Source organism: Erigeron canadensis, chromosome 8, assembly GCF_010389155.1.
Source record: "Erigeron canadensis isolate Cc75 chromosome 8, C_canadensis_v1, whole genome shotgun sequence".
NCBI classification, from domain to species: Eukaryota; Viridiplantae; Streptophyta; class Magnoliopsida; order Asterales; family Asteraceae; genus Erigeron; species Erigeron canadensis.
In genome coordinates this window covers 19,228,627-19,256,543 of record NC_057768.1, presented here as the reverse complement: position 1 = coordinate 19,256,543, position 27,917 = coordinate 19,228,627, and the positions used below count along the sequence as shown (strand labels likewise).

The 27,917-nt window shown below is 36.4% G+C and overlaps 3 protein-coding genes across 4 annotated transcripts; 1 reads left to right on the top strand and 2 right to left on the bottom strand.

The window, feature by feature from the left end:
• Window positions 1–1,998: 1,998 nt before the first annotated feature.
• On the bottom strand, window positions 1,999–2,538 carry LOC122610376 (uncharacterized mitochondrial protein AtMg00810-like). Its single transcript, XM_043783370.1, has one exon. It carries the CDS (start codon window positions 2,536–2,538, stop codon window positions 1,999–2,001), a length of 540 nt encoding a protein of 179 aa, XP_043639305.1.
• A 3,338-nt stretch (window positions 2,539–5,876) lies between these two features.
• Window positions 5,877–13,064, top strand: LOC122578152 (vesicle-associated protein 1-2-like). 2 transcript variants are annotated; one of them, XM_043750048.1, is made up of 9 exons: window positions 5,877–5,937; window positions 6,486–6,575; window positions 7,204–7,274; window positions 7,375–7,456; window positions 8,910–9,025; window positions 9,098–9,271; window positions 9,524–9,850; window positions 10,889–10,966; window positions 12,614–13,064. In XM_043750048.1, the coding sequence occupies exons 2-9, from the start codon at window positions 6,527–6,529 to the stop codon at window positions 12,719–12,721; spliced, it is 1,005 nt and encodes a 334-aa protein (XP_043605983.1). In that variant the 5' UTR covers window positions 5,877–5,937; window positions 6,486–6,526; the 3' UTR covers window positions 12,722–13,064. The 2 variants fall into 2 exon arrangements, with proteins under 2 accessions (XP_043605983.1, XP_043605982.1); XM_043750047.1 differs by lacking the exon at window positions 5,877–5,937 and adding an exon at window positions 6,020–6,124.
• A 9,436-nt stretch (window positions 13,065–22,500) lies between these two features.
• On the bottom strand, window positions 22,501–27,396 carry LOC122611215 (putative E3 ubiquitin-protein ligase LIN). Its single transcript, XM_043784198.1, has 8 exons — window positions 27,072–27,396; window positions 26,241–26,949; window positions 25,444–25,582; window positions 24,461–25,359; window positions 23,886–24,033; window positions 23,559–23,810; window positions 23,002–23,311; window positions 22,501–22,833 (listed from the first exon to the last, which is right to left on the bottom strand). The coding sequence occupies exons 1-8, from the start codon at window positions 27,352–27,354 to the stop codon at window positions 22,694–22,696; spliced, it is 2,880 nt and encodes a 959-aa protein (XP_043640133.1). The 5' UTR covers window positions 27,355–27,396; the 3' UTR covers window positions 22,501–22,693.
• Between the last annotated feature and the right edge of the window lie 521 nt (window positions 27,397–27,917).

Sequence of the window (27,917 nt, the reverse complement as noted above, 5' to 3'; positions counted from 1 at the left end):
TGCACCAGTAGTGGGATGGCGATGAACTGCAAGTCCATTAAGAATGTAATCTTTAAGTAGGTGACCATTCAGTTGACATTCCACATAGTCCATGAATCTTTTCTTCCATAGTCCATAAGAACCACGGTAGAGAATTGGAGGTCTTGTATCGGAACCCAATGCCAATGCTTCACGAGAAGCCAATTGAAAGATATTTGTTTTGAAACTTGAAATGAGAGTTTGAAAAAAAAATCAGGAAGTGAAACGATCTTGATGAAGATTGTTCTAGGTGAAGATCGTTTTTGGGTTTTAGATTTGAGAATAAAAGCAAGATGATTGAATGGAAGATCGTCTTGGAAGAAATTCAGTGGAATTAGTCTAAGTATGAAATGAAATTGAAATTGAGATATGTTTTTGGATTTTTGAAAATGAGAATTGAAATTGAATTAAAGGAATTGAAAATGAAAATTTGAGAAATGAAAGACTTGGAAATGAAACGATCTTGTTTAAGATCGTTTTAGAAATTTTTAAGGAAAATGAGACGGTCTTGAGATGAAGATCGTCTTGGGTTACTGAGAAATTTTCTAAGTAATTTTTGAAAAATTTGACAGAGTTTCAGTATGACTTTGGAAGGAATGAATTTGAGCAAAACCAATCACGAATGATCAGTTACCCAGGAAGTGTGTGATTCCCAATCACAACAACTTCAATTAAACAACCAAAACACACCAACTTTTAACAGACATTGAGACGATCTTGAACAAGATCATCCTAGAGTCAGGTAACTGAGACGATCTTGGCAAGATCGTCTTAGTTTTCTGCCTTAATTTTCAAAGTAAACCACTTTGAATTGACCAAAACCAATCCTTTTGGATTAGTTAGCCACAATCAATACTTCACACCACAACCACTTGCTAGAACGATCTTGTGAAGATCGTTCTACAAGATACGACACACAAAGTATGAAAGAATGAAAATTCAAGCACTAAGACGATCTGCAGAAGATCATCCTAGTGAGAATCGTCCTGAGATCATCTTCTTCAACACATCAGTATTCAAAAACTCCATTGATGACTTTTAAAACTTCAATATCTGTCAAATTACTTGGAGTTAGAACGTGAAATTACTTGCAAAACGTTTGTTGTCATGTCCGCAACAAATCCTTAAACAAAATTCAGCTAAAAACACAACAGAATCTAAATCCGAAATTTAAGCGCCAAAATCTAAAAATTCAATCTCGAGTTCTAGATTGAATTGAAACTTGAAACTTAACAGAATTATGTTTTAAGCTATAAGGAATCTAAATTTGAACAAAAATTGATGATTTTATGTGATTTAAAATGATGAAAAATGATGAAACAGGGACGGTATGAAAAATAGTTTTTGAATTTGATTTTTGATGAAATTGAGATCAAAAACAGTTATGGATCGATATCAAAGTGATGTTTCGCTCTGATACCACATGTAATAACACGATTTCTACTGTGTATTCTATCTTAACAATTGCGGATGTATGTGTGTGTGTTCTTGGTGTGTGTATTGAGAGAGAGTATGTGTGTGTGTGTGTGTGTGTTTAGATGGACTGAGGTGTAAGGAAAATTATGAGGGGTTGTTATTAAAATAGTTATATGTACATGTATATATATGATGCCTAAGGAATGAGGAGTATTTATACTATAAGTTCTTACTCATGCTAAACTTTATATTTAGCTCCTCATCCTTAGTTATCATATATCTATGATTTAACAACAAGTAAGTCCACAATCTTAATTACAATTTATCACTATTTTTGGATTTCTAACAGGAACAATGAACTCTAGTTGTCACATAAAATCATGGGGGTGCCACATAGAAGATACCCAAGTTCTTTGAGTAGATGCGTTATCCATATAATTTCTGCAGCAGTTTCGCCAAGGCACGATACTCAGACTCACAGCTTGAACGAGCGACTGAAGATTGTTTCTTGGCAGACCATGACACAAGATTACCTCCCAAAAAAATAGAAAAACCATAAGAGGATCACCTAGTGTCAATGCAACGAGCCCAGTCGACATCCGAATAACCCACCAGAGTGCAATGCTTTGGTTTAGTGAAGTTTAAACCATGCGTTATAGTCCCTTTGATATATCGAATAATACGTTTTAATTCCTGAAAGTGTGTCACCGTCGGGCAATGTAAAAATTGACTAACTTGATTAACCGCATATGAAATATCCAAATGAGTAATCGTTAGATATTGCAAAGCACCGACAAGAGAGCGATATAAGGTTGGGTTCGAATATCGATCACCTTCAGCAGTAAGCACAACATTAGTGGATAACGGGGTAGAGATAGGTTTACAATCACACATAGAAGCACGATCAATAATTTCAGATGCATATTTTGCTTGATGTAGAAATAGACCATTTTGCATATAGCAAACCTTGAGCCCTAAAAAGTAGCTTAAATTGCCTAAATCTTTAATTGCAAATTCCTCATTAAGTTTAGTGACAAAAGCGCGTAACGTGGGCTCATGATTCCTAGTTAAGATTAGATCATCAACATAGACCAACAAGTACATTGTAATACCCTGTTTGCAATAAATGAATAGAGATGTATCGGCCTGAGAACATGCGAATCCAAACTTAGATAAAAATTGACTCAATCTTGAAAATCAAGCACGCGGGGCTTAACGCAGACCATAGATGGCTTTGTTTAGCCTGCATATTTGATTGGGAAAATGAGGATCCCCAAAACCAGGTGGTTGTTCCATATATACGCTTTCAGTTAAGTTACCGTGCAAAAATGCGTTATTCACATCAAGTTGATGTAAACGCCATCCCTGTAAAACTGCAATAGACAAAATAATTCGAACTGTGGAGGCTTTAACCACCGGACTGAATGTATGAGAGAAATCAATTCTCGGTATTGAGAGTAACCTTGAGCGACAAGACGGACCTTGTAACGCTCAATAGATCCATCAGAACGATATTTGGTACGAAACAACCATTTGGAGCCGATGATGGAATGGCCTGATGGTCTAGGAACAAGCGACTAGGTATGATTCTTATGGAGGGCCCCTAGTTCAGCTTGCATGGCCTTGAGCCAATGAGGTTCACGCATGGCGCAACGATACGACTTAGGGTCACTCACTGTAGTTAAAGCAAGGTGAAGAGGATGATCGACAAGAGTGAATAAGTCAACAATATGGTGAGGCAATAGGGGAATGTTAGGTGAAGGCGATGTAATAGAGGTGGTAGGGGAAAGTTAGGTGAAGGCGATGTATCGGGCGATGAAGAATCAGAAGAGGAGGATTCAGATGAGGTTGTGGAAGTAGGTGTGACAAGGGAGGGAGGAGGGGACGGTTAAGGAGAATTAGGAGGAGAGGCGTGCATGGGCAGAAATGAGATAGGCTGGCGTGGAGCTGTGGAGGAAATGACGTCAGAGGCAAGTTGGGATATATCAAAGTTTTGATTGCGATTGTGGTTGGGAGTTGTTTTATTTGACAAAGGTTTAGTGGGTGGTAAGGGGGAAGTTGGAGCATGCACATGGTCCAAAAGGGTGGTAAGCTCCAGTGAGTATATAAGAGCAGTGTCAACCATGCCTTTAAAGGGAAAATGGCCTCATCAAAACGGGCATGTCTACTAATGAAAACACGAGAGGAAACCGAATCAAGGCACCAATATCCTTTGTGAACAGAACTATACCCTATAAAAACACACGGGATACTTCGGGGTTCCAACTTATGTGAGGCGTAGTCACATAAGATAAGGAAAAACCCGACAACCAAAAACCCATAGTGATCGATAGTTGGGAGTTTTGTTGAATAAAATTTCATAGGGGGAGGCATCATTCAAGACGGGGGTTGGTAAGCGGTTAATGATGTATACGACTGTGGCAAACGCATCGACCCAATGAGTTGTGGGTACATAGGAATTGAACATAAAGGCCAAACTCATTTCAATAATGTGGCGATGTTTCCTCTCCACCCTCCCATTCTGTTGTGGCATATAAGGGCATGAAAGACGATGTAATGTCCCGTTATTTTCAAAAATGTGTCAAACACAATTGTTGACAAATTCCCTGCCGCCATCATTTTGAAAGACTTTTATGGTGGAGGAAAATTGAGTTTGGACAAATTTCATAAATATCTCCAATACATTTAAAAATCGGATTTTAATTGTAAAGGATAAAACCAACAAAACCTTGAGTGATTATCCACAAAGATTACATAATACTGATAATCATTAGTGGCATAAATAGGAGACGGACCCCAAAGGTCACAATGAATTAAGTCAAGTGGTCTGGAAGCACGAGCGACATTGAGATCAAATGGGAGTCGATTACTTTTGGCCATATGACAAGGGCCACACAAGTTTGGTTTTGGTAGTAAAGCATTAACATTTAAACAACCAAGGTTTTTCAATTAATTTATTACATCAAAGTGAACATAACCCAAACAGGCGTGCTAAAATTCAAACGAGGCCCGGGGTGAAGAGGTAGTAGCAAGACAAGCAAGAGATGAAGGTCATAGGATATACAAGCCTCCTTCACATTGGCCTTGAGCTAGGACTTGTTTTGTGAACCGATCCTGGAAGAAGAAACTTGGGTAAGATAACAAAACATCAATGGGATTATCCTTTGTCAACTTGCTGATGGATAATAGGTTCCTAGTTAAATTAGGTATGACAAGAATGTCTTTTAGTTTAATATTAGGAGCATAGTCGTCTTGGCCAATATGTGAAACGGGTAAAGAGTGACCATTACCAAAAATAATCGAAGGGTTACCTTGAGCAGGAGAGGTGGAAGAGAGTGGAGCGAGGGACAAAGTCATCTAGTCGGTAGCCGCCGAGTCGACATACCAGTCAGGACGACATACCGAGTCGACATACCTTCGAGATGGCAGCCATGACGTCCCCGACTTCGAATTCCCGAACCCCAATATTTGAGTCCAATTTTGGCTAAAATCTGGCACACTACCTCTTGTTTTTTGGCAAGTTTTGGCACATTTTGGTAAGTTAAGTTTTGTCTGTACGCGTGTTAGATTATGATTGGATAGATAATGTTGCTAAAACCAATTGATAAGTTTTGATACTACACCCTTTATCCTAGTTTAATAATCTCTATCCAATAGCTTGACGTAGATTTAAGCGTTTAAGTTCGGGTTCAATATTGGTAGAGCCAAGGGTTGTCGTGCATAGATGGCTCCAACAACACATCCATTTGGGGTAAGGCTGACATAACAGGTAACACGAAACCTGTTAATACACGAACATGTTAAGACACGAACCTGTTAAGGTCAAACACGAACACGGCCTGTTAATCGTGTCATTTTTTTCAAACACGAACACGACACGAAAATTAGCAGTTGCACTTGTTAAAACCTGTTAAGAAACCTGTTAGTATATATATATTATTGAATTCTTGACTAATATTAAAAAAAAACGTTAACAATACAAAAACTATTACAAATCACAACTATTATATAGCAATAATAATCTTTACATTATAAAAGTTCATGGACATCTTACCTTATAAAAATCATATATCAAATCATAATATCAATTCTTAGTATTTTATATATATGTATAATCTTAACATGTCTTAACAGGTCCGGATCTGTTAAGACACGAATTCTAATAGGCCTTAACGGGTCTGAACCTGTTAAGAAACGAGATCTTTTAAAGTAAAACACAAAACATATTAAAAACAGGTCGTGTCATCTCGTGTTAATATTTTCCGTGTCTAAATGGGAGCCTTAATTTGAGGTTTGAAAAACTTGGCTTTCAATTCATCTTTCGTGGGTAATGGACGTGTCAGACCATCCATCCGTGTCTCTACCAAACTCCCCTTTCTTCTATTATTGTAATATGTAAATATGATATAATGAATTATTATAATATAATTACCAGATAGTTTAATTTAGTTAGGGTTTTTCGTTGAATTGAAAAAGGCCCAGAGTAAAGAAACACTAGGAGGAGTAAGTAAAAATCGAATCAAGTGGAATCAAAATCAACAACTTACCAACCGTTACGAACTCAAAATCATTATTTAATTATTAATATTTTTTTTTTCTCATATTTGTATTTCAAATTCCCATTCTCTCTATTTCTGAATCCATTAAAATTCCCATAATTTTCATTCTTGCTTTTCTCGCCCTGTTTCAGGTCTTCTTCTTTTTCTTCCTTTATTAATCAAATATAATCCTCCTTTCAATTTCTTGTTCTGTTTATTTTCAATCGATCATAATTCTATTCTATATATATATATATAAAATTTCAAAGTTTAATACTGTATCTCTGTGTGTAATTTAGGGTAATAAGTGTTTAATAAAGTGATATATATCCATCTAAAGCATTAAATCATGCTAAAAATGGAAAGTTTTTAACTCATTTAATGTCAATTAATTGCAAATTTTAGCTATTAAGGGAAATATTTAGATCTATTAATAATTTTTAACAGTTAGAAAATTCCATAATATAATTTAGGGTTTATATATAAACGTATCTGACGGTCGCTTCTTTTCAGGAGAAATAAATAAATAACAAAAGAAGAAGAAGAAGACGAAGATGAAACCAGATATTTTGGAGCTTCAACCGCACGACCTGCAGTTCAATTGTAACTTAATTTTTTCTCACTCTGTCTTTTGATTTCATATTTTCTGACTTAATTATGGAACTTATTATTACTAAAATGCTGCCTGCCTGCCCGTTCGCCTGCCTTCTAATACGTTTGTGATACAAAATACACATCATGTATATTTACTTACTACGCAGTTTTAGTGACGTCATATCGACCTGTTTGGTTTGTTCGGATTAATTTCGCTGACTTTATGCGATTGTTTTTTACTCCTAACTGATAATAAACGATACAAAATATATTTTATACAAACCGTCTCCCATTGAGTGAATATATACATCGCACACACCATTAGATAATGGAAAATGAACAAGGCTGCGTTATAAACTGAAATGAACAAAAAAAGAACGAAAATGTATATAAGAATTGCTGACAAATGTGGTGAGCCATCTAATGGTAGACTTTACAATGACAAACAATGAATGTATGCACATGTCTTTATAATCGGTGATATCTGACATATATATAATTAACCTGCAAAATCACCCATTTATTGGTTTCTTTTATTTATACTTGTGTTGCAAATGCAACTGATATTTATTTTTTTCATTTTTGTTGTCGATTGTGCTAAAAAAAATTTGTTTTGATACTTTATGTTTCTTACCAGTTGAACTGAAGAAACAAAGCTCATGTGCTGTTCAAATGATCAATAAAACCAATCAACATGTTGCTTTTAAGGTGCCGTTTATTCCATGTTCCATATTTCCAACTTATATTGTTCCTAGTTAATGCTGAAACATAGCAAAAAACTTAACGATTTGGTTAACATTGTTTTCAGATAAAAACTACCAATCCCAAGAAGTATTGTGTCAGACCGAATACTGGAGTTATTGATCCAAATTCCTCATGCGATTTTACAGGTATATGCTTGCTTATTGAGTTCTGTAAATTTTCTAAAACAACTGCTGGTTTTGGTAATCCTTTTCAAGTATACCAACAGTAAATTGAAGCCCATATATCGCATTCCTTTTTCTTTCTTTTTTTGCTTCAGGATTTGTAATTTCACAAATGTATAATTCTTTTATCGCGGAATTAGACCTGCTATAAACGTCGGCTTATCTGTCAGTCGTGTTGGGTCTGCCGCTCAGTTAAAAAGTATGAAACAAGTCTGCGGTAGTTTAAAACTGGAATTGGCACAATATCGTGAAGTGGCCGCCTTTGACAATAAGCGTAAAAAAATAAAAATGTTCTTTTTATTCTAGCGAGAGATTTCTATAGCTACAAGAGTTGCACTGAATATGTCATGCAAATAACGGGGAATTGATTATTATGGACTATCCTTGCTTCCCCATGAGGTTTTCCAATGTACAATGTCCCCTACATCTACCTGTAGTTTAACAAATATTTTTGAATTGCGTTGTTTGACTCTACTGATAGTGTATTCTTGCGGCCGATAAGGACATAATTGATGGTATCAATAATCTGAATAATAAGGTTAGCACAAAATTGAAGATTGAATTTTTTTTTTAATTGCAAATATATAGGGAAGTTCATTTCTCCAACCTAAACCATCTGTGCATGCCCTAGGTTTTGCTTTTAACAAGTGTTCATCTCTTCTAGTCTTTTTTTAATAGAAATTTATATCTTTTAATCATCTAAGCAAGTGCACAGGAAGTTCTATTTTTATCAACCACTCGAGTCAACTGAGAAGTTCATGGATATTGGAATTAACCATTTCTTCATTACATTAGAACCCATATTCTCTGTTGTTTCATACTTTCATGTACCGACTGACTTTCCAATTTTCTATATGTATACTGTGGTATCTTAAAATGTATTCTGATCTTTTAAGTTTTTCTAAAATAATTCGCTGAAACCCATTGACATAACTATGTTTCTTATTTTCTTATGTGGTTAGAGGAAGTATCCTTCTAAGCTCTAAATGTGAAACCTTGGTTGCAATATGTATTGCAGATAACTATCTATTCTATATAGATTACCAGAAAATCCTATTTGAGAGAGGTTTTGTTTTTGGAAACATCCTCATGTTATCTATTTCTACCAGGGGGACATTATTTTGTTTTAGTTGTTTATGGCCTTCTTCATATATGTTTCATACCTTTGAATTCTGTACTGAAATTCAGACTCTGATCAGCAGCATTATTCGATTTCATGTACATTTTGTAATATTATTGTGTTTTCACTTCAAAGATCCTGATGCATGTGAAGTGTTTCATATATGTCATGTACAATCTGCGTACTTCATTCTAAGAACTATGTTCTAGCTAGTGGGTTAAATCTTTGATAGATTCATTGTTAATTGTCCAATCCTTTATGCATCTTAATTATCCAATTCTTTTGGTGCTGATGCAGTTACTATGCAAGCACAAAAGGTAGCTCCTCCTGACATGATCTGCAGGGACAAATTCTTAGTTCAAAGTACCTTTGTCTCAGAGGGGACAAAGGAGGAGGATGTGACATCTGAAACGGTTGGTGTTTTCACGAATATGTATTTTGAATTTGGATTGTAATCTCTTTCACTGATTGGTTCTATTTGGCAGTTTGCCAAAGAGGATGGTAAACTTGTTGATGAAAAGAGGCTTAAAGTGATTCTTATTCCCACACCAGACTCTCCAGAATCCTCGCCAACTAATGGAACAATGAAGATTGTGCACAGTAATGAAAGCAGAGAGTTGAAAGATGACACAATCCAGAAAGATAGCTCTCAACCCAAGGTATGCAACCAAGTGTTGACTTGTAAACTTGAATGAAAAATCATACCCTTTAATTGGTTAACCAACCACCGATTTGGCCACCTCTAGACTAATGTTTAGGAAGGAAAACATGCATGTCATACGTTTGAAGAGTGCTATAGGGATTTCTTCATTTTGTTATGGTATATATCAGCTATGTTTGTCAACTAGAAGTTATTCAGGTTCTGTTTGTAGGAATGGGTGGTTAAATAATTACCTTCAAACTTATGTCAGGTTGATGGGGGCATGGAAGTGTTCAAAGTAGAGGGTGAAAGTGTAGAGGCAACACGGAGGGAAGACTCGGTGATAGAGAAAGAAGCTGTAAAAAGGAACAAAGAAACTGTAAAAAGGAACGAAGAACTTGTAGAAAGGAACGAAGAACCCGTAGAAAGGAACGAAGAACCCGTAAAAAGGAATGAAGAACCTGTAAAACAGAGCCAGGAATTTATGAAAAGAAATGAAGAGTTTGTGCAGATAAACGATACAGAAGAGTTGGTATTAGCAAAAAATGTTGAAGAGATGAAGTTAAAAGTGAAAGAACTTGAGGTTAAGCTTAATGAGGTCAGTTCTATTTGTGCTTCATGGTGCTGCTTGCATGATGAGTTAGATAGTTTTGTCGTTTTCTCTTTCTGCCTTATCAATTGAATCTGTGGCTTTGTTATCTGTCACCAACCTGTAATATAAGATTGATTAAAGTGGTTGACTATTTATTTAATGCATTAACATTTCAAGTAGAAAAAGGTCATTTATTGTCTCAGCTCAAAGTCTTGACAGTTTTTTTTGTTTTGTAATGAAACATAGAAAACTTTCTATTAGCATAAGCTGGAATCCTTGTTAGATTTGTCTTCTAAAACTTCATTTCCTGTGAAATAGGTCCACTTTTTTCTTCATAGCATTTGACCATTTGGTGAAGGTTTTTTTGGATTGGGTACGCCTTATGAGATCTCATTGTTCAAGCATAGGAAAGTGTAAAGTGCATGTATACATGGATTTGACCCACATAATGGTGCAGCTGCAGTTCCTTGAGATTGTTAAGACCTAAAATCATTCTTGGCAAATGGAAGTACGTTCGAGAATTTAAAGAATTTGCTAGTCTTAATGATACTTATGTTCTTGCATCAAGAACATGTAATATAATGTAAAAGAAGAGGGTGGGTACGTGAATAAGAATTCACTTCACAGGAATTACATTTATGATGCAATATATCATTTAAGACTAGCAATTTTCTAAGCTCTAGTATATTCTTCCATTTGCCAAGAATGATTTAAGGTCTTAACATTCCCAACTAATTGCAGTTCCACCATTATTCTAGTTTTTGTGCATATATTTAGGTTTTAACTCCAGCAATATTCCTTACCCATAACATACACCAGTTGGATTGGGTTTTATTCCAGCAGTATTATTGAAAGTCCATTTTACCAACTGCTGCACTATATTGTTTGCTGGATCTCCATGCTTTATCAGATATAGAGACTCGTCTAATCTCCATAAGCTATAGTATCTTGTTTAATTCTACCTCAGTTGTGCCATGTCAATTTGTTTTTGGCTTAATATTGATTTTCGATGATTGGGTTAACAAAGTGTTGTGGCTAACGCAGGCTAAAGCAACTATTCTACATCTATCAGAAGAAAAAAGATTAGCTACTCAAGAGAAGCACTTCTTACAGGGAGAATTGGTATGTCTCTTCTATCAGTTCATTTGTCATAATAAGCAGATTAGTTTAATTTTCCCGATATTTTCAAGTGTTATGCATATATCCGTTTGAAGTCTTAACAATTTTCTTGCTTTCCTTTTTATAAATGGAGTCGAAATGTTCTTAATTGCATCCTTGTCCCCAAGGAAGTTTCTCTTAATAATTTTCAGGCTGGTTTTAGTGTTTTACACTTGTTGAATTATAGTTTTCTAATTTTTTCTTGCCTTTTAAATTAGTTTAGTGAAAAGATGAGTGGCTGTGCTCAGCTCCGCTAACTGACTTTCTAAGACAAATTTATTCTGACAATTTGGAGATTCTTACCTATTAATGCCTAAACTTATTAAGAAATTTTAGATTAACCTGATAATGGTGTCAAAAACTACACGTGACTCAGTTAACATTTAATACATCGTGCAATTATAGGCAACTCGCTTCCCTTTAAAGTAGGTTCTGGTATGTCAGATATGTTATTTGAATTGCACAAAATGGCTAATTAACCATTAGTAAACCACTATAGTTATGATATGAATGACGGAAAAAACAAACATGTTTTATATTGAATTTGATTTCCCATTTAGTGTTTTACTTTCAATGAAACTGATTGCTTTTGTTTTAGGACTTTGGACTTTTTTTGTAACCTTTTGAATTTTTATTTGGTAATAGCTATTTTGATTTATGAAAATTTTTTAGGTATCCCGACTATGAAGTGTAGTAAGATTTGAACAAATATGCTTTGATATTGATTTATTCTTTAATTTTTCACTTCAGACTTCCCTTTAAAGAAACTGATAGCTTTTGTTCCAGGACATGAGACTTCTTTGTTACTTTTGTATTTGTAATGGTTATAGCTATTTATAATTGAGAATTTTCTTAGGTTAATCTACTATAGACTAAAGTGAATTTTTAATTTTGACCACTATGCTCTATGTTTTGCACAACTGATTGATCCTAACCCAGAGAAAAGGAAAGAGACTTGAAAAGTTTTTTTGTTTCGATAGTTGGAGTTTTCTTCATAGGAAATGGATGTCAATGGTTGTAGAACCAATTGTGTTTTTATCTCGTTTCATTATTTGAAAATCGTTTATCGAGTTGTATTGGTTTTGGTTGACACAGGCCATAATGCCTTTATTGTTATTTGTAGTTAAAATTATGTAACTTTAAATCCTTCATAGGTAAGATTTGGTAGAGGTGGCAAGGTGGGTGGGGCGGGTAGATTGGGTAGTGGGTCAAAGTTGGTTCTGGTTGAAACAAGTCATTTATGGCTCTGGTTTGTTTGACTCACAACTACATTTTGTAGTAAAGAAAATTGGAAGTAGTAAGTGCATAAATCTAGAAACCATGCTTTTACAGATCTTTGAATACACCGATGTAGGAGGTTAAAATGAACATTAGGCAACTGCCAACCCATTTACACTCGTTTGAGCCGTTTGCCTCTCTGCTGAATTTTTTGATTTAGCCCGTTACAAATAAAATACATTTGAAATAGGCCCACTCATAAGTTGTAATCATGTTGTTTATACTCTTTTTTCTGACATAATATTTATAGATAAAACACATTTAAAATAGGCCCACTCTAGAGTTGTAATCAGTGTTGCTTATGTTTTTTTACTTTTTGATATAATATTCCAGGATTTGCTGAGAAGTAAGAGACACAGAGCTCAGGTTGGATTTCCGTTGCTGTATGTTTTTATGGTGGCGCTTGTGAGCCTTTATCTTGGATACTTGTTGCATCATTGACCAACAAATACCCGGAGTGCCTCTTATGTTTATATATATGTGCAAGTTTTTAATAAAGCCTTCCCTGCTAGAAAATGCTCTGGTTTTTCTGTTGTGTAGAGGCAATCAGTTGCTCTTTTGTGACTGTCAATAGATTGATCAGTTATCCCTCATCATGATTTCTTTAATAGAACTTTATCTAGAATACAACCGAAATTGAAAGATTTGTATGATAATAGTATAAAATGATGTAGGCATGATGTAGGCATGATATAAACTTAGAGGCAATGTGGAATGGTGTGCTCTTGTTTTTACCACCTGGTATCGCTCGCATGTCTAAGAGATTGGTCATTTTAGCTGTTTAGCCTTTTCATTTAATTATTCTTATAGTACCTGAATGATGTTAGTCTCCAAATTAATAGGGGACCTTGAAGTTTAAGAGTAGTTATTATTCACAATCCCACTTTTTTTTAATATGGGCGAGTTACTACTCATAACTACGTCATTATTTGATCGACGTGTAGTGTTTTCTTTGTAGTGATTTTAGTAAATCGAAAGGAGTAATTTTGTGAACTTTTTCTGATGGACCACCCGTCTTAATCTAACAAATCACTACATGTAACACCCCATCCCAAAAAGCAGAATAGGAGATTACACAAAGTGATAAAAGAACATTAGTATACTAAAAGGTCTGGAATTGCGATAATTAAAAAAGTTTCCAAACAGCTAAAAGTTTAGATCCTCCAACGGGAATTATTTTCAAAGATAACAAAAGTCGATGATAATAATGAAATAAAAACAGGATGTCTAAGAGTCTCTAAAGCCTTGTGTCACTCTCACTCGTACCATATCATCCCTGATTACCTGCTACATGGAAAAGAAAAATGCGGCTGAGCCAATTGTTCAGTGCGCGGATGTTGATAACAATAATAACAGTATAATGAATTAAGAGGAAAGTAAAATCAATTTATTTTAATACCAAAAGTCTCCATCAAGTACCACTCTTAACACCAGAATAAAAATGTTTTAAGGCTAAAGCAAATAAAAGGTTTTGAGTTATTTATACCGAGTATCCTACATATCAAATATCCAAGAGCACACTCCCGGTGTCCAAATAATAATATCACAAATAAAGTTAATACACCAGATGTGCACCTCTACGTGTATCCAACCCGGAAGGTATGTATGGCACTACATCACACATCCGTACAATAATCATATCATATCCTAATATAGCCTAGAATGCATCCATACGCCTCCACAAATAATCATAAAGCTCTCCCACGAGCATAATCACATATCATATATCATATAACAAAGGTCTTATCATATAACAAAGGTGGAGACGTCGTGGACTAATCAAACCGCCACGGATAGTGTCATGCCATTGGTCGTCTCCATGACATGCCTGTAGTACCTCCACACGTAGTTAACTCGATATACCTAACTCCTGTCTACTCTAAAGGGTTTCACAATTTCACAAGTTCACAAAAATCCAACCTTACTCCATAAGTATTCTCAAAATTCATATGTCCAAGTTTCTCAAAGCACATTTCAAAAAGATCTTTATCAAATCAAGGTTTCACAATTTATAAGTCAGGAAGTATTTGAAGAATAGCAAAGATATATCCAAAAATCATTTAAAAGTGACGCTGAAAGAAGAAGTACAGACATCCGTAATACCTTGACAATTGTTTACAACTAGCAATGCTCAAACTCCACAAACGGTCTCAAAAAATCTACATCGAACAATACAACTAAATTTAACATCTCGCCTATAATTGTCCTACTCTTTATTTCTTGATATCCCATATCCCATTTCATGGTATAACTAATAATGATTATAAGTAGCCGATTACTTTGCTAAGTGAATGAACCAAATCAAGGACCTTCTTTACTAGAATTATAAAAAAAACTATTTATACTAGAACCTTGAAATTTATTTAATAAAAGCCTTTTATGTACAGAATTATTAGTAAAATTCTTTTATATATCTACGACCAAGATTTATTACTGAAACCATGAAGCCATATCTTACATCTGTATATACAAAACTAGATTAGAAAGTATAATATGTAAAATACATCCTGATCATACTAAAGTCGGAGATAATTAAGTAAACTCATAATATATAAAACTTGTTTTGTTTTTGGATCCATACGTAGTCATATCTATACTATATTATAAAGCAGATTCCTTCCAGATTTTCAACATTGAGTTGAAATTTTCAATATTGATTTTAAGTACATCCCCAAAATACCCATAATACCCTTTCTCTCTCCTCAAATCTCAACCAATCATCTTTTTTCTCACTCCTCTCTCTCTCTTCCATAAATCATTTATTCCTCTAATTCATTAAAAATCTTTTATCTCAAAAATCATACGTCGATAAATTATAAAAATTGTATGGGTGTTCTTAAAATTTCATGCTCTTTCATTAGAGATGTCATTCGATATACTTTCGACGAATTTTTTAATCCGAGGGCGGAGGCCGTAGGCATTTGACTATCACACTCTCTGACCTAGCTATCACCCCACCATCTCACCGCCGCAACGCACGGGTACTCACTCTCGTATATTATAAATAGAAATCATTGTATCTCATTTAAATATAGATATAGATGTTCCTGTTTACAAAATTCGATAGCAGCGATTTGCATCCGCACCCAATTTGTACAAAATTGTTTTTAAATCCTTTAACAGCCCTTGACTTGGCTCACTTCACTATAAATCCGTTTTAAACACCGTACGTTAACATTCACTACAGGATCATAACACTTGACAGAAAATAGTAACGATGATTGTTTGGACCAGTTCAGAAAGATACCTCTAAACGTAGAAGATTTCAAAAGGAATTAACACTCTCGATAGATGCCTCTCTTTCTCAAGAAACGTATCAGTCCCTTCTCTATGACGACTCTAAAGAGTACAGACTTTATTTTTGACTGAGTTGTTTTGCTTTTGATGAAAGAACGAATGGATGAAAGGGCGGTTGTTTATAATGCGAGTTAGGCCAGATAATTTTGTGATTTAGCCCATATTTCGGGATTGCAAGTCATGTATATATATCTTTTGAGGACTTATCTCAAGAGTTTATAAATTTTTATTTATTTTTTATTTTTTCCTCACGTGAACAAGTCCAACTCTACCTTCTAATATTTGTCTTCTATTAAACATGCTAATTAATTATAAACTAGTATTTTTACCCGTGCGTTGCCTAGGGAGAAAAAGCAAAACTTTAGTGACAAAAGTTAAAAAACATTAAGCAGAAAAATGAAATTCGTGTGGCAAAAATTAAGAAAACTTTGGTAACAAACTTTAGAAACCAAAAGTTATGTGGTAAAAAACAAATAAAATAAAAGTTTTAGAGCAGAACTTAAAAAATACAAAGTTATGTGAGAAAAATTAGAAAAGTTAAGAAACTTAAACATAAACAAAAAGTTTGTGTGGCGAAAGTTTAAAAAACAAAAGTTATTTGGCAAAAAGTAAAAGGGTAGATGTTAAAAAAAAAGTTTAAGTGGCGAAAGTTTAAAAAGTAAAAGTTATATGGTAATAATTTTTAAAAAATAGACTTTTGATGGGAAAAACTTAAAAACCATAAGTTATGTGGTAAAAAGTAAATAAAGGAAAACTTTGATGGCAAAAGTTAGAAAACCTAAAGTTGAAAACGAACTCCGTTAAATACTTTTTGTAACAACCGTTAGTTAACGAAGCAACACTTAATGATCGTTAAAGCCGTTAGTTTGTGCAACATATACCTTATGCATTGAGGGGTTGTTCTTTTAGCTACAGTACAACCCAACATTTTTTTAAAGTTACGTATCAATGTATATTTTTTTTGTATCTTTCTTGAGTATTCAAGAGCAGAGGAAAAGAAATAAATGAATAGTTTTGTTTTTTAGCTTGCTACAATAGTTGTACTCCATGTATTGAATTTTATACGTTAACATTAGATGAGAATATAGTTAATATTGTTGCTATAGAACTTGTACCTTATGCATTTTATAGTTTTTAGGGCCCACCAACTAACCTTTTACTATATTATAGAGTCATATACTAAGCTTATCTACTTGTACCTTATGCTTCAAAAAGTATACTATTAGCTACAGTAAATATGTGAGTAAGACCGACATTACTTTTTAGTTGTATATATATTATATGATAGCAACCCGTTGAGTGGGTCAAGCTCCAAGAAATTAGAAGAGAGAAACACATAAATTTTGGGGCAATTTTCTTCATATTCATCCAATGCAAATTACAGAAATTTAAATATGCAAAAGACTTGGGCTCACACCCATGTCCTCCTTATTTCTCGTGCACTATCTCTATCATGCTGCTTAAACTACCTTACATGTAAATGTGCAAACATGGAATGATAAAAGACTAATTCAAAGACAAAAAATACTAAATATTAATAAAAATGCATATCCCTAAAACGTGCAGGTTTGTTGGAAACGCGAGGGGGCCTTCCTTCTGGAACTGGGCTATCAACTGGGCTCGTAGTCTGGGCCTTGATGTGGGCTGCATCATTTCCTCCCTCCTGAGAATCACCATTATCCTCAATGGTATTAAAACCTGGAAATTGGGACTGTAATGATGACAAGTCTTCCCAAGTAGCTTTTTCAATTGGTTGATTCTCCCATTGAATTAAAACTTGAGATACCCCATTGGAATCAGTACGCTCATTAAGGATGGCTTGAGGCAACTTACAAAATTCGACATCTGATCCAAATTTGGTAAGGTCGCCTTCTCCAGGTGTAGTGTTGTTGTAGCTCGGCTTTAACAAAGAGACATGGAAAACTGGATGTATCTTGGCCGCTGATGGAAGATCGAGCTTGTAAGCAACATTGCCAATCCGCTGTAGAATCCTGTACGGGCCGTAGAAACGAAGGCTCAACTTCTGGTTAGAACGAGAAGCAACTGTCGATTGGCGATATTTTTGTAATCGCAAGTAGACATAATCCCCTACAGAAAATTCTTTAGCCAAACGATTTTTGTTGGCCTGTTTAGTCATTTTTTCTTTGGCAACCTGAATTGAGCTTTTCATTGAAGACAACAGGCATTGGTGTTCAAGCAAAGAGGCTTCGATGGAGGCGTTTTTGGTAGACCCAGGTACATAGTCATGAATAGAAGTGATTTCCTTACCATAAAGTGCCTTGAATGGAGACATGTTGATGGAGGAATGGTAACTTGTATTGTAAGTAAATTCTGCCAGATAGAGATACCGTTCCCAACGTGATGGTTCATCCAATACGAAAGCACGTAAATACATCTCGAGACCTCTATTGACTACCTCTGTTTGACCATCCGTTTGTGGATGATAAGCACTCGAATGGAGGAGTGTAGTGCCCAACAGTTTGAATAATTCTCTCCAAAACTGACTAATAAAAACCCGGTCTCGATCTGAGACAATAGTCTTAGGGAGCCCATGTAAACGATAAACCTCTTTCATAAATATATTGGCAAAAGCAGCAGCGGTGTAGGAGGTTGGAAGGGCGACAAAATGGGCAAACTCGGAAAGGCGATCGACAATCACCCATATAGCTGTTTTGCCTTTGGATGGGGGTAAATGTGTAATGAAATCCATGGATATATCATCCCATGGGTAGTTAGATGTGGGTAGGGGCTGTAACAAGCCATAAGGTTTGTGCTTAGGAGTTTTGATAGCTTGGCAAGTAGTGCAGCCTTTGACAAAATCAACATCCTTTTTTAAGCCCACCCAAGTGAATGTGCTAGCTAAACGCTTAGCAGTAGCATTTATCCCTGCATGTCCACCGACGAATGTCGAATGGAACTCATGTATTAACCTGTTACGTAAAGTAGGAAGTGGGGGAACAAGCAATTTACCATGTATATAGCTGAGCCCATCACGAAACAAATGATGAGGAAAGGTTGCTGGATCATCTTGAATCGCAGATACCAACTTGGAACCGTTTGGGTCCTGTTTGAAATATGTGCGCAACTCATCTAACCATGTGGCAGTGGGGTGTGAAATAGCTAGCATGGATGGGGTCTCAACACGACTAAGCGCATCTGCCACAGTATTCTCTCGGCCCGGTTTGAAGTGAATCTCGAAATTATAACCCATAAGTTTGGTGAGCCATTTTTGTTGTTCTGGTGTTTGAATAGTTTGAGTGAGGATATGTTTGAGGCTATGATGGTCTGTGTAGATGCGAAATCTGGTCCCCAGAAGGTATTGGCGCCATTTAATGACAGCCTCAGTAATGGCATACAACTCTTTGGTATAAGTAGATTGACCTTGCATTGTGGGGCAAAGCTTCTTGCTGAAGAAAGCAATGGGTTGTGTGTCTTGAGATAGAACAGCACCAATAGCAAGCCCTGATGCATCAGTTGTGACATCAAAGGGTTTGTTGAAATCCGGAAGGGCGAGAGAAACCAGTTGTTGCATTTGTAATTTGAGTGTGTCGAAGGCTGCTTGTGCTGCAGGTGTCCACTTAAAACATGGGTGTTTCAGTAAATCAGTTAGCGGGGAAGCGATATGGGCATAGTGCTGAACAAATCTTCGATAATAACCGGTAAGGCCCAAAAAAGCCCGAAGGGCCGTGAAAGAATTTGGAATGGGCCATTGTTGAATGGACTCGATTTTGTCAGGTTCTGGAGCGACACCTTTGGCTGAAATAAGATGATCCAAAAAAGAAACCTGAGAAACACCAAAAATACACTTTGAAGCCTTGGCATAAAAGTGACTTTAGTGCAACTTCTGAAAGACTTGTGTAAGATGGGAGTAGTGCTCGGTTGGAGAACGGTTGTAGATCAGAATGTCGTCAAAAAAGACCAAGACAAACCGGCGAAGGATATCACGAAAGAGATCGTTCATGGCTGCTTGAAAGGTTGAAGGGGCATTGGTAAGGCCAAAAGGCATGACAGTAAATTCATAATGCCCATCAGAAGTGCGAAACGCAGTTTTGTGAATATCAGAAGGGGACACCTGTATTTGATGGTAGCCGGAACGCAAGTCGATCTTGGAGAAGATGGTGGCGCCATGCAATTCGTCAAGAAGCTCATCAATGGTGGGTATGGGGAAACGGTCTCGGATAGTTACTGCATTAAGAGCACGGTAATCAACACAGAAACGCCAAGAGCCATCTTTCTTTTTAACTAGGACTGGCGAAGAAAAAGGACTTTGACTGGGTTTGATAACACCGTCTTGGAGCATTTCATTGATTAACTGGGTCATGATTTGTTTCTGATAATGGGGGTAGCGGTAAGGTTTCACATTGACAGGAATGTCACGATTAGAGAGGGGAATATGGTAGTCATGGGGGCGACTGGGTGGGAGGCTGGACGGTGTGGCGAATACCTGGTGGAATGTGTATAGTATAGTGGAAATGTTGGGATCAGTAGGAGTGGTGTTAGGCGCGGTATCATCTGTTGGTGTGTGGACAATGGAGTGAATAGAAGCAATGGAACCTTGGCGGAGTAGTGAGGATAGGGAACTGGTGGAAACCGGTTGGGTAAGTTGCTCCCCGATTAAGGTGTATATGTGGTTGTCTTTAGTAAAGGAAAGTTGAGGGACAGAAAAATCTGCAGTGATGACACCTAAGGAAGCAAGCCATGCGATCCCCAAAACTACATCAGCACCTTCAATAGGTAAAATATAAAAAGGTAGGCGGAATTGGGATTTTTGGAGGTGGATTGGAACATCCTGACAGTAATGTCAGCACAAGATACGTTGCCCATTGCCAACCATAACTTGGAATGGAAGAAGGGGCGTAGTGGTTAGGTGTAATTGGGCGGCGATGCGAGGTTGGATTATGTTGTGGGTACTACCACAATCAACAAGGACGGTGACGGGTGTGGAACGAATGAAGCCTGTGATACGTAATGTTTGAACAGATATTATACCAAAAAAAGCAGCAGTTGAAAGTGCAAAAAACTTGGGGGTTTCCGCCTCAACAAAGTAATCCGTGTGGACATCATTGTCACTGGTGGCAGTAGGAGTATCATTGTCCACGATTAATAGAAACTGAGGGGGATTACATTTATGGCCTGGAAAAAAATTTTCTGGGCATCGAAAGCAAAGGCCATCCTTGCGTCGTTGTTGGATGGCTTCAGGCGACAATTTAGTGAGAGGCAAGGGTTTTGGGGGTGTTGGCAATAATGGGGTTAAGGGGGCAGAGGGTGGTTTTTCTAGCGGTTTTTCATTGTTAGTGGGGTCGTGGCACTGTTCGAAGAAGAAGGGAAACCGGAGGTTAAGGGCGGTGACGTGTTTTTTTGGGTATAAGCAAACTTAGGCTTAGATAAATGGGACAACTTATCTTCCACCAGGCGGGCTAGGCCACAAACTTCATGGAGTGTGGCTGGTTTATGAAGGGCAAGTTCAGCCTGAATTTCGGGTTTAAGACCTGATATAAAACAGTTTTTAAGGGTATCTTGGGAGAGGCCAGTAACACGGTTGCATAGACGGTCGAACTCGGTTTGATAGGTGCTGACAGTGGTGGTTTGGCGAAGCTTCCAAAGGGTAGCTTCATGGTTTTCGTAAGTGGAAGGCCCAAAACGTAGTTCTACTTCTCGTTTAAAAGTGGACCATGTTCCCAACAGGTTATTATGGGCAAGGTTTTGATACCACGAGAGGGTGTCATCAACAAAATAGAAAGCAGTGAGGGCGACACCTTCTTTGGGTGGTATGCGATAATAGGTGAAGTAATTTTCGGCCTGGAAAATCCAACCAAGGGGATTGGTGCCATTAAACAAAGGTAAGTCGATCTTTGGGGTTTCAGGTAGGTGCGGTTTTGAGAAGAAGATGAAGGGGTCTCGTCGTTTCTTATTGGTGATTTGAGTTTGAAGTCATTGATAGTTAATTGATCAATAAGTTTGGCGATATGGTTTACCAGATTTGCTGTGGTTTCAATGAGTGATGATAGTTGCGAATTTGTGTGATTGGATCCAGAGTTTGTAGCTGCAATGAGTTGGGCTAACTGGTCAGATATAGATGGTGGATTCTCATCGTTTGTGGGATCACGGCGTGGCGGCATGGTGGAAGGTGGAACGTGAATGAAAGCACCAATGATAGCAACCCGTTGAGTGGGTCAAGCTCCAAGAAATTAGAAGAGAGAAACACAGGAATTTTGGGGAATTTTCTTCATATTCATCCAATGCAAATTATAGAAATTTAAATATGCAAAAGACTTGGGCTCACACCCATGTCCTCCTTATTTCTCGTGCACTATCTCTATCATGCTGCTTAAACTACCTTACATGTAAACGTGCAAACATGGAATGATAAAAGACTAATTCAAAGACAAAATACTAAATATTAATAAAAATGCATATCCCTAAAACGTGCAGGCTTGTTGGAAACGCGAGGGGGCCTTGAACTGGGCTATCAACTGGGCTCGTAGTCTGGGCCTTGATATGGGCTGCATCAAATTACTATTAACTAATTAACTAATATTTTCATGGTTATTACACTTGGCATCATCGAACAACACTAGCAATGGACACGTAGACTAAAACCGACATTGCTATTGCTGGATTGTGGTGACTTAGACGAACCTGCATTGCTACTGCGAGTTATACAGATTTTGCAAAACATGGTTCACACAATCAAAGACAAATATGCCTCATTTATCAAAACATATCGTTGGTTGTCCGTCCATTAAAGCTCGACTTAAGTTGGGTTCAAAACATCAACTTTACTACATCTTGGAATTAATATTTATCCGATATAAGACAATCATGTCATTTACAAAAAAAACTTACAATATCTAATGCTCATTTGAGTTTTGAAGTAAGACTTAATTACTCAAAACCACACATTCACACAAAAAAAAAAAAGGTTTAATCCCAATAAGCCAGATCGATAACATGTGAAATGATATACGCATGTAGGTGGTTTACAAAAAAAATTACATTACGTTACAAGTATTAACAAACACTAAATGGAGGAAATAATGAGCTATTTGTACACTCATATATACTATACTACCCAGCCCTGCAATGCTAGGTTATAATTGAATGAACAAGCCTTTGTTATAGGCCGGAATGTCTTCTTGATGGACTTCCTGTTATAATTGAACCAAGTTTTTTGGCGGTCCATGTTAATTTTGATATGTTTCTAAGATGAACCATCATTGCCTTTTTCTCATCATCTGATATCTCAGATAATAAGCCTGCAAACGGTGACATGGAACTCGTTAGAGCTCACTAAATATAAACAGATTGACCCTAGTGAACTATTGTTATAGTCATTTATTCGGTCCACTTAGGACAACAATCACCATTTTGATGCATGAGTTTTTTTTTTTTTTTAATGGGCACAAAGTGTTAAGTGTGCATACCTGAACTTGTGGAAAGGAATAGCAAGGATAATGAGGAAAGAACTCTCTCTTCAATGGTGTTGTCACGACTCAAAGATTGTATCAATTGCCGTATCAGAGTTGAAAAGTTGATACTCTGAAGAATGTCTCCATCCCCAACCGTATGCACAAATTTGCTCATCCATGCGACTGTCACAAGGCTTGTGCGTGCCAAACACGGAATCCCATTAGCTATTGACTCACCTAATGCGCCTATCAGTTCTTTGCCCCCACTGATCCATAGAACCATCGCAGTTTTCCTTTGCCAGTGCTCAATCTCGTCATACTCATCCTGAATCACACAATTAATTCTCAGTAGAGCCGTATAGGTAACAGCCATTCTGGCAGAAAGTACTTTTGGTGAACCTGACCCAACCCATTTTAGCTTGTTCAAGAGATTACATGTATCGAACCAAAACCATTTTGACCCATTACCCAACCCAACCCAACAATCTCTGAATCTCAATCGCACTCAAAATGGTAGAAAGCTTAAAGAGCCAATAAATAAATAAATATGGACCATAAATCTTATTTATTACCGCATGGTTGGATCCTTCAACGACATAATATCTGCCACAGAAGCCACCCTCCAAGCTTTCATTATAACCAGCTTCTTTCATGATCCACTTTTCTACTTCAGGAGTGCCTGTGTACGCATACCTGCCTCCTAGTATCAATAAGGCTTTCGTTGCTTGTTCTTGAACATTTTCACTACATATTTGAGGATCCATTGCTTTGGTTAAAGCCTCTATGGCCTCCTGTCGGTACACACTACTCTTCAGAGGATCTCCCTGCAATGAATAGATGCTACATGAAGACTTAATAAAAAGATGCAAATAGTTATCCATTCATCAAGAAAGTGTTACCATAAGATCAAGCTGAAGCATTATAGCAGCAACCAAGGGGCGGTTTTCTCGTGTACTTCTTTGTAAAGAAACTAGCAAGATTTGCATAGTGTTCAAGCAATCCCACCCCGTTAATAGTTTATCGAAAAGTTTGGTTCTTTGCTCCAATCTAAATGCAGGAAAAAACAGAATCAGACCTCACAAGTTTTATGATACATTTAGTAATTGTCATCTTAAGGGGTGATGGTTTCGACCCAATTAGTTTTAATCGAGTTGTAATTATGTTCTATCTACCAAGCCAGTTGGAAAGAAAAAACGAAAAAAATAAGAAGCTCACAAGGTTATACGCTATGGGTCGAAGGTCATCCAACGTGTACTTATTAAACGTTAAACCATGTAAAGCATTTTATTCAAAAAAATTAATTACTATAATATACTCTGATTCATCTGTAGAAGACATGGAGAAATAGTGTTTCTGGCGAAACAGTCTGAATGGACCAGTTTGACAAATACAAAAAACGACGATTTTTTAGCAGCACAAATTTCAACCCATTACCCAATTTGACGATTTTACCACGTAGAGTTATAGATTTTACCTACGCAGGCAGATTAACTCGACAAGCAAACAGACTGTGATCTCATTGCAGTCGAACTCTTTTGCATGGACCAAGAGCTCAAGAATTAGCTGAGGGTTCAAGTTATCGACCAAGTAATGGCGACACCTTCCATCTGCTGTAATACAGCAATAAATGACGAAAATGGCCTTGATCTTTTCCATGGTATCCCCAATCTCCATTCTTCTCAACAATAAACTCAACCCTCCAAGAGAAATAACTTGTCTCGCATTCTCCAAATTCCGGTCTTGGTCAAACCTGTTGAGAAGTTGGTCAAGGAAGTAATATGCTGCCACATGAGGACTGCAACGAACACTGAATAGAGTTTGTGTTTGATCTCCAAATTCAAGAACACGTAGAACTAAAGGGATCCATTCTATGGATATCATCTGTTTGGCTTCTGGCTTCACTAAGTGGAGTAGAGATGCTGCTTTCAAGAACAAGCTGCTGTTTCTCATGAGATTCATAAAACCCTCGAGTTGTGGATCTAAGCTCAGTATGATCTTGCCATGTGATTCGTTTTTGGATACAAATTCGGTTAACAATGAGATGACTAGCTCAAGGATTTCTTCATTGCTAGATGCAAACAACACTTCTAGCAAACCTTCTATTATTGATGGCTTGGACAATATATTTTCGATTGAAGGATCATCTAACCATGCTTTGGTCATGTCACGGATCGCCGTTTCACATTCTGCTAAACTTTCAGACATGGTAATTGTGTTAATAGCTCGGGTTAGGTCTGATGAACATGTAAATGCAACTACACGTGAATTCATCACTTGGGGTTCGGTTACTGAGCTTTGACAGGGAAGAAACCGTGTATAGTCTTGCTTGATTGAAGTTAAGCTTGATGGTTTATGAAGACCAGTGAGTCTATTCTGTCAGTATTCAAGAAAATAGATTAGTAGAACACATTGTTTGCATAGTTTAGTAGCAAATGCCAAAAATTGGGGTGAACATACATTGATATTGTTTTCTTGGTTATTGCTATAATCATTTATACACACTTCTTCTTCTTCTTCTTCCTTTTGTTGCATAGCTTCATAGTCGAACTCCATTGATGGTTGTTTCTCAATAGGAATGCCAAATATAGTACGTTGTCTTCATGATTGAGGAATATGTCATATAACAACACAAAAACATATTATAGGATGTGCAGTTTACAACTGATAAACTGCTATATTATGAGCCAAACCAGTTGTGAACAGTCTAGCTCAAAAGCGATATGTGATAACAATTATAACAAATATTTTGATCAGACATTCCACTATAGTAAAATGTGTTGTAAGAGATAATGTTGAGTGCATTCTGACACTTGAAGTGGTAATAATGATAGATTATTGTGTCTCTGACAAATTCTTCTTATTTAAGCTACTAATAGATCAAATTGCCGAAAAAGGATTCTTCTGAGAAGAAATATGACATGCCTTAACAACTGAGAGTCAAAGCATGTCGCATTAGTCTTTTATGGTAGTTGAAGAGAGAGGGACAAAATGAGATTAGTTATTTGGTGGGCAAGAAAGAGTCATAGGGCATATATCTATGCGAGCTCCCTAATCTTAGAATGAATAGGGGCACGTATTTAGTATAATAGTATAGATAGATAGTTTTGTAGCCCTTTACTATTTTTTGGATCATCGCACATCCAAACATCTTAGACAACTTATTTCATATTTCATAACAACTGATTATCTCATTCATATTATTTAAAACACACATTTGAACAATAAGCATTTGAACAAAGGATTTTAGTACTTACAACATTTTGTTGAAGGATGAACTACTCCTTCGTCGTGTAGAAGAATTAGCTGACAATAAATTGCTTGAAGGCAAAGGGACAGAAGGAAGATTGGCAGGAGGTTGACCGCCAGTTTTAAGCCATTCTTTATAGTACAGAGCAAACTGAACTGTACCCATATCCATTTGATCTTCATAAACCTTAGTCAAATGTTTCATCCGTTCTTGTTGATCATGCAAACTATCATCCGAAAGTGTTTCAACTTGTCTATTGAACCAAATTTTGAGATGAAGGAGATGTGGAAGAAAAAAATGGTCCCAAAGATCCGGTAACAAGTGTGTTCTAGCTAATTGAGGTGAATCGACAAATACTTGTAGCATATGTCTAGCACAAATTCTATCATTCTTCTCAAGCTTATAAACAATGGACAAATAAAGCTGAGCACAAGCTGAAAGATGTGAATTTGGAGTCCCACATGTTGTCCCATTTCTTGATTCTTTACAATTTAACGCCGCAACTATTGTTAAAAAGCCTATCGCGTTCCTTAATGATTTGATTTTCAACTCCTTAACTGTCCCTGGATTATCAATTAACTTCTCGATACTCTCAATTCCTAACTTCATATTTGCAAAAATACCATTATCTGATAACTCACTACTTCTTCTCACAAAACATGAAGTACATTTTTCTCTCAAAGAATCTCGAAAATCTTTGTTTTTTAAGTACTTTCCTGCATAAGCAATAATAATTGGGTATCTCTCAAGAAGTTAGTTATTTATACCATACTAAAAAGTTTTTCTATATATATATAAAGAAGCTAGTTAGTTAGTTAGTTAGTTAGTTAGTTAGTACCTGCATAGCCACTTAGAATGGAGATAACAGCTTTAGTGGCGACTTCATCAATGGCAGGTTCGTTAGAAAGGGACGAACGACGGCCTTTTGATGAAACGATTGAAGCCGTTTTTTTGTGTTTAGGGACATCAAAGCTTTTACGGTTATGGCAAATGTAGATAGGCAAAGAAATGGAGTCATGATCATTATTATTAACTAGTGTTGTATTGGATTTAACTTTCAAGTGTTTAGAATTTGAATTTGAAAATCCTTCTTTAGCTAGGAGTTCACTTAAAGAACCCATGTAACATTAAAGTTTAGAATGAAAAAAAAAAAAGAAAAAGAAAGAAAATATGATGATGAAGAATTAATGGATTAAATATATGAATGTAGTGATATTGACATGGGGGGACATACGACAACAAGGTGGCGGATGGTGTAATGTAAGGAGTGGTAGTGATTTCCCCAATAATATAAATATCCATCCATCCATCCATTCTATATTTAACGGTTAGTGCCTTGGTTGGTAGCCATCTATTCATTTGTTCCACTTCACATAAGAAAATTTTTTAAAACGGCAATGTTATACTACTCTAAATTATAAGAATATATCATTATATCTTTATGACTTTCAAAAAACCCTTCTAAGAATCCACTAGATTCGAACCAAATAAAATACCTAAGATCAAAGACATTTCCAATATGTCACTGATCACATTGGCTCTCACTTCACTAAGGTTTCGATAACATATAAAAACATCCATGCTTTTATCCTAGCTTAGGTCCATTAACTGGTATATACATTCATGTGATCATCTCCATACCTTTTTTAAGTTATACATCTAAAAATGTTATTATTTGTAATGT

Coding starts and splice junctions, on each gene's coding strand:
- LOC122610376 (XM_043783370.1), bottom strand. CDS start 2,538: ATGTACTTGTTGGTCTATGTTGATGATCTAATCTTAACTAGGAATCAT.
- LOC122578152 (XM_043750048.1), top strand. CDS start 6,527: ATGAAACCAGATATTTTGGAGCTTCAACCGCACGACCTGCAGTTCAAT. Junction 6,576..7,203: donor GCACGACCTGCAGTTCAATT/GTAACTTAATTT, acceptor GTTTCTTACCAG/TTGAACTGAAGAAACAAAGC. Junction 9,026..9,097: donor AGGATGTGACATCTGAAACG/GTTGGTGTTTTC, acceptor TCTATTTGGCAG/TTTGCCAAAGAGGATGGTAA.
- LOC122611215 (XM_043784198.1), bottom strand. CDS start 27,354: ATGGGTTCTTTAAGTGAACTCCTAGCTAAAGAAGGATTTTCAAATTCA. Junction 24,034..24,460: donor GAGTTAATCTGCCTGCGTAG/GTAAAATCTATA, acceptor TCCTGCATTTAG/ATTGGAGCAAAGAACCAAAC. Junction 23,811..23,885: donor TGCTTCAGCTTGATCTTATG/GTAACACTTTCT, acceptor TATTCATTGCAG/GGAGATCCTCTGAAGAGTAG.